This window comes from Sarcophilus harrisii, chromosome 3, assembly GCF_902635505.1.
Source record: "Sarcophilus harrisii chromosome 3, mSarHar1.11, whole genome shotgun sequence".
Lineage (NCBI taxonomy): Eukaryota > Metazoa > Chordata > Mammalia > Dasyuromorphia > Dasyuridae > Sarcophilus > Sarcophilus harrisii.
Genome location: NC_045428.1, coordinates 588,953,873 through 588,960,399, shown reverse-complemented (window position 1 = coordinate 588,960,399; position 6,527 = coordinate 588,953,873). Strand labels below are relative to the sequence as shown.

Here is a 6,527-nt window from a genome sequence, read left to right as displayed (position 1 = left end):
ATATGGACCCCTGTCTAAGGAATGGGAGGAAGAAATAAGAAACTGGAGAAAGAAAGAAAAATCAAACCAATCCACACTCCAGTTGAAGCCATGGTCAAACATTAGACCCTTAACATTCCTCCCACTTCTTACTCACTTGTGCTTGCCTAATCCACCCAGCCCGGCCACTCCCAGGCATTCTCTCTTGGGTGAAATTTCCTCTCCTCTGGTCCCTGAACGTCAACAATTCAAATATTAACGGAAAGGGTGGATGGAAGAATACCTACTGTCTGGTTGGTGGAACTGCACCCAAATCCCAAAAGTCGAAAAGGGTCTCCTGGAATCTCTTTCTATTTTCTCACAATACTCACCCTCCCCAAGGCCCATCCTTAGCTCTGGGTCCTTCAAAACCTACCAATTTCTTGGTCAGTCTCTCTAAAGTCCTCTTTATTGTTTCCCCACTTAAACTGGTGAGAATTAAAGTCCTCAGACAGGATCTTCAGTTTTCCTCAGAGCCTTGTTCTTCTCTTTATCTGAGTAGATTAACTAATCCTCCTATTCTGTGGTTTAAAGCAAATGGGATCTTCTGATAAGAGAAGCTGAGCTGCCCCTTTAAGAGCAAGGGTTGGGGCTGGGGGGGGGGGGGGGAGCCCTGCTAGAGCCCCAGGGAGTCAGACCTGTTCCCTACCTGCCTGGATTTGCCCAGGGCGTGTCTGTTCTCTATAAAGAGGCTGGGTCTGGCCCAGCTGCAGCAGCTTTGGTGTCTTCAGCCTTCTTAGCTCTCTCCTGCCATCCAGGTGAGCTCCAGAAGCCCCCACTCCTCTAACTCGATTTATTAATCGTGTCTCCTCTCCTTGGCTTGGTCCCATCCCAGCTCAAACTTTCCGATTTCCTCTACCTGTTGTCCTTGTCTCAGTACCTCTCCCCTGGCCCATCTTCCGCCCCTGATTTCCTCCTCTTCTCCCCTCCTCTATTGGGGGACCTTCCTCAAACCGTGGTTTGGAAAACTGTCTCTGGAGACCACAGAATTAATAAACTGAAAGGTACTAGGAATCAAGGCTTTCAACTTAGGGACATTACACATTGGAATTAAAATTGGAAATGCAAAAACCAAGCGGTGCAAAGGAAAGAAAAAGAAACCAGACTTTAGTACTTAAGTAAAGCAACCCAATCATATTAACTTATGAAACATTGTTTGAAAATCCCATCTCAATCTTTAGGAACAAAAGGAAAAACTCAGAGATTTAGAAGAAAGGAACGATTCTCACTAAATAGGAACCTCCTCTGAGATTTAAATACGAACTTCTCTCGCATGTCTAACGATCTAAATCATAAACCAGGTTCAATACAAAGCCAGGAAAGGAATCTAATAAGGTGATTAAGGGCAGGATAGCATGTCAAAGTCACAAGGAAATCACATCATTAACAAAAAGTAATGAAGTGTGTCATAATAATGTGAAATAATGGGGGAGGCAGGGCGATGACCAGGGTTATCGGAGTACCTTGGAATTACAGGAAGTGAGGGGGGGATTCATTTACAAGGGAATGGGGAATGTTAACCTGGCACTCGGGCAGTAACACATGTAGTGGAGGATGTTGTTCGTGGTCACCTGGAACAGGAGGGGGGGGGCCACGGCATATCTCAAAGTAAAGGGGTGCCGGCAGTACCAGGGAGCCACGGGGAGTGACCACGGTTTAATGGTCACAGCCCAGGGAGGCAACACAAATGAGGCGTGACACACTGGCAGTAACATGGAGATCCCAAAAGTCAACAGTAACTAGAATATTGCCTTTCTGCCTCCGGGATCAGGGCTGACACCATTATAAGAGGGGGAAAGGGTGGAAGAAATACCCCCACACCCGTACTGATTTCTGAAAGAGACCATGGGGTTATTTCCCAAAGGCAGGGGGGTCCTGCCTCTTTGGATAGAATAAGAAATGGCCCGGAGAGGAGGAGGAAAATGCAAGATTCCAAGAAATCAGAGAGCTGTAGCAAGGTTGGCAGAATCCACAAAATTCCCTTGAGTTAGATAGAGCTGCTCCTTCTCAGCTCTGGAGCCAAGTTCAGCCCCCTGGGGTTCAGCTGTCCTCTCTGCTCTACCGCCCACCCACAAGCGACCATGACCATGACCTCCTTCCTCTCTCCCTAGAACAGACAGATATGCCTGGACAGCCCCAGGTTCTGGCCTGTGGCCCATGGAAGGGATGGGCTGTTAAGGCTCCGAGTTGTCTGTGGGAGAGACTGGCTGGGAAGGCAACCTCAGCCCGTTCAGAAAATGGGCATGTTGCCACCTGGCCCTGGACTCCTCCCTTTCAAGTGCCCCCATCCCAAACCTATCTCGGGCTCCACCATGGCTACCCCATTCGCCATTGCTCCAGCAGACAAAACCCCACTCTCCTGTTTCTCTGTTGGAGAGACTCAGCATCTGCCCTCCCCCAGCTCCCTTATCTGCGCCATTCATTCTCTCGCCCTTATCTGTTCTCTCCCTTCTTATCATCCTACCCTGGGCTCAACTGAAAGACTTTCCTGCCTGTGTTGTGCCCCTGTGTACATATGTTTGAGGTTCTGGGTGGGAGGTGGGGGAGGGAGAGGGAGAGAAGGAGAGAAGGAGAGGGACGTGTTCCATTAAGATTCCTCCCAACAGGGTCCAACTCATTGAGCTCCAAGATGCAAGGGGTAATGGTGGGCATTCTGCTCCTGATGGCGGGTGAGTACCAGTTTCAGAGACTGAAACTGTTCCTTTCCATAGACTTCTCCTTCACATGAACCCAAAGCTATCACCCTTGATCCTTTAGCATTTCCCTCAACCCAAGCTGGGGAGCACTCCACAAACCATTTAGAGAAGGCAGTCACTTTTCTAGTGGGAGGTAGATGGAAGAAAGAGTTTTGTGTTCTGAGGAAGATGCCAGATACAAAGACTGGAAGTCTCTGTACCTAGAGAAGGACAAAAAGGTGGCTGAAATGACCATTGGGAAACTTTGTTCCCAGAGAAAGTCAAAAAGGCAGCTAAACACCCCTCCCCCAGTAAAATCAGATAGATTTAATATTCTTGAGGAAGGGCTTCTAAGATGCTGGATTCAACAGCAGCAACTGGAATGAGATTGGGGAATCCAAAGCCCAAGAGAGAAGAGATGCTGAGTGACAGGTGCTGAGGTCCTGGGGGGCAGTCCCATGGACCTTATTAGATATGGCCAAGAATAGCCATGAATGGTGTCCACTCAGACTGGATCGAGAGGGCTCATTTCTCCCCTCCTAGAGGAGGAGAATGAACGAATAAAACACCGTTGCCCATCCTGCCAGTTTGAGTGAGCCCCCTATTCTGGGGCACCCCTGTGTCTCCTTCCATGTGGCCTAACCCTACTGACAAGCTGACAGTCACCCCTTTTGAAGGATACAGCAGGCAGGTACCCTCCTGTGCCCAGAACTACCCACCAAACGAAATGCAAGAGCCCCCCTGTCTCTGATTGCCTTCAGAAACCCAGTCTCTCTCTGCTTTCTCTTTCTCTGTGTCACACAGCTCTGCCTGTCCTGGAAGCTAATGACCTATTTGGTGAGTTACCCCCAATTGCTTGCTCCCCTCCCCAACTTCTTTGGGGTTGCAGGTAGCCTCCCTTCTGACCCCATTTTCTGTCTTTTTTCCTTCAGATAAGGACAGCCCTTTCTATTATGGTAAGAGCTTCCTTGGTTTTACCTACACAGGGTCCCGGGGTGAAGGGGGTGGAAGTCAATGCACTCTGCAGCGGGGGGGGGGGGGGGGGGGGGGGGGAAGAGAGATTTGGTGGTGGGCTGGGGAAGGATGGCAAGACAGGGCCCAGAGAGAGAATGCCTCCAAATCAACATGTCATGAAACAGCAAGGTAGATGTTGCCATCTGAGCCCTTCCTGAGCTTTTTAATCAAAGGTGGCTTCCTGGAGAAGGGGAGCTGGCCTTTGGAGAAGGGGAAGGGGTGGCCAGACTTGCCAAGGGCAGAAGCCAATCCATTACGCCTCTCTCCCACAGACTGGCACAGCCTACGTGTCGGGGGCATGGTTTGCGCTGGCATCCTATGCGCTGCCGGTATCATCGTTATCATGAGTAAGTCTGGGGAATTAACGAGGAGTGAGGAGCTGGGAAACCAAGGGGGTGGTGAGCTTTCCCTGAGAGAAGTCCCTTCACCCTCTTCCATTCTTCTTGCTCATGCAGGTGGCAAATGCAAATGCAAATTCGGCCAGAAACACAAGTAAGATGGAGTGCCAGTCCTCTGACCTGTTCTGCCCCAAGTCCGGGGCCCCATTAGGAACCCAAATCCTGGTAGCTGGGAGAAGGACCCCTTTCTGTCCCCCCAGACCCATCCTCTTAAATTCCCTCTGCATGGAAACATGGACCATAATTAATAGTTTAAAGGGAAGTTCACCTTTTGTTGGGTTAGTAGCACAAGGGATCTCAGAATTCCTAATGCCCTAACCCTTAGCGGTTTTAATGGCGGCCAATGGGCTGGAAGCTCAGAACAAAGATTCCTTTAGGGGATGGGTTGCAACAAAGGAACCCTTGGGTCCCTTCCAAATTTCAAAATGTATGATTTGGGTGTGTATGTGGGGGAGGTGATTGTCTGAAGAAACTGGAAGGAAGCAGGGTGGGGTGGGCCTATGTGTGACCTGCTCCCCTATCCTCCACCCCCTTTTCCTTCTCTGTAGCCCCAGGCCAGGAGAAATCCCACCTGGTAGGGAAAATGCTTCCAGTTTAGCAGCTTTATCTGGAATGGGGAGGAAATGTAGATGTAAAGACAGGGAAGGAAAAATGAAGTGAGAAAATGAGTTCAGAAACTAGAAAATCTAATCTTTCCTCTTCCTCACACTTCTAGGCCCGGCAGTAACTGCTGAGTTCCCCCAGTCTCCCCGACCCAGCAGATCTCTTTTTTGTTCCTTTTCCCCTGACCTCGCCTGTACTTCACCTACGTTTTTGTACTTCTGACAACCACTGACCCGGCATCTCTGGGGACCCTGGTCCCAGGTGGACATTTTTTTACATGTATTTTTGAATTAACCCATTTTAAACTCTTCAAGATGTCTAGTGAGAGGGAGAAGAGCCCTTTTTGTTCAGGTTCACATAAACTCCTCTCTTAAATTTCTTTGTTGGGAAGATGTTTGATTTCTGCTTTCTATGACAACCCTTGAAAAGAGCGCTCCCCACGGCAAGTTTATAAAAACAGAGGTCATTCTGGACCCTGGCTGGCCCATCTCTACCTACTAGTATAAGCTAGCGTCAGACCCCAGGCATCCTCCAATAACCCAGCAAAGAAGCTTGGTTAAAACCTGGCAATAACTTTTCTAGACTCCCAGAATAGCCTGCCCCAAACCTTACTATTTATTCCCCAGGAGCCCCCTAAATCCCACCATATCTTCCCTAGGAGTCCAAAGATCCAGGATATTCTCTCTTGGAGCCTCAAAAACTCCTATTATAGCTTCCCGTAGGCCCTAAAAATCTCAGGGTGCCTTTCCAAGAGTCCCAAAGACCTCCAGGACTTTTCCGGGAGTCTCAAAGACCCTCCATTGCAGGACAGCTTACTCTAAGCATCAAGGATCCTAGAATAACATATCTAAAAGACCTTAGGATCCCGTTTACTGTAGGATACCCTTCTTGGGCCCTCAAAGATCCCAGGGGGATCTTTCTTGCCTCCTCAAATTTGAGGATACCCTTCTTAGGGCCACAAGGACACTCTCTCCCAGAAAGGGCTCCCCATCCTTTGGAATACATGTGTGGTTCTCCCATGCCAGGCCCTGGTCACCCCCTTCTTGCTTTCTTGGATTGCTCCCCCCAAGACTCTGGGGTACCAGAGTACCAGTTATATAAGCCAGATCCTGTTGGCCCCGAGTAGCCCGTCAGCCAAAATGGTGCCACCTCTTCCTTTCATATGCACCCTGCCCTATTCCTGGCTCAGGTCTTTATTGGGGAGGTCCTTGAGGGCACGGGGAGGAGAACTTCCTAGGAGCCCCTTGACGTCCCCAGGAGTCATGATCAAGGATTGATTGCAGAAGGAACGAGAGGAGCAATGGGGTGTCTCGGGTTGGCTACTCTCCAAACACACACGTGATATCTCCTCCCCTGGTTCTTGTACATGATATCCTTTTCCTCTCCTCCCACCCCTTCCTATGCAACACTTCTCCCCTATACAGAACCCTCCGTCCCACACATCTCTCATCCTTTCCCATACGGCAGCCCCCATACCAAACCTTTCCCATCCCATGTAATGGCTCCTCCCCTCCCCACATTCACTTCCTCCCCAGTCCCCTCCTGCCCTCGCCCTTACACACTCAACCCCCTCTTCCCCTTTTATTCATCCTCTTCCATTTCAGTTCCCTGATTTCCAACTATCCCTTCATACACAATGCCCTCTTCCCTACTTGTGAAAATTTCATCTCCCCTCACTCTTCCACATGTTCCACACCCGCAACAAGTGTGCCCACCCCTTTTCCTGTGTACTCCTATCGCTTCCCCCCCACCCCTTAAGCACACACAACTCCCTCCTTTCCTTTTCCCTTCTCCCTTATAAACTACCAGTGTCCTCTCA

The 6,527-nt window shown here is 49.7% G+C and overlaps 1 protein-coding gene across 2 annotated transcripts; it reads left to right on the top strand.

Annotated features, from left to right (window-relative positions):
• Window positions 1-668: 668 nt before the first annotated feature.
• Window positions 669-5,100, top strand: LOC100921941 (FXYD domain-containing ion transport regulator 3). 2 transcript variants are annotated; one of them, XM_031963804.1, is made up of 7 exons: window positions 669-776; window positions 2,625-2,687; window positions 3,498-3,530; window positions 3,626-3,649; window positions 3,980-4,054; window positions 4,163-4,199; window positions 4,821-5,100. In XM_031963804.1, the coding sequence occupies exons 2-7, from the start codon at window positions 2,648-2,650 to the stop codon at window positions 4,837-4,839; spliced, it is 228 nt and encodes a 75-aa protein (XP_031819664.1). In that variant the 5' UTR covers window positions 669-776; window positions 2,625-2,647; the 3' UTR covers window positions 4,840-5,100. The 2 variants fall into 2 exon arrangements, with proteins under 2 accessions (XP_031819664.1, XP_003765175.2); XM_003765127.4 differs by lacking the exon at window positions 669-776 and having other exon boundaries at window positions 2,510-2,687.
• Window positions 5,101-6,527: the final 1,427 nt, after the last annotated feature.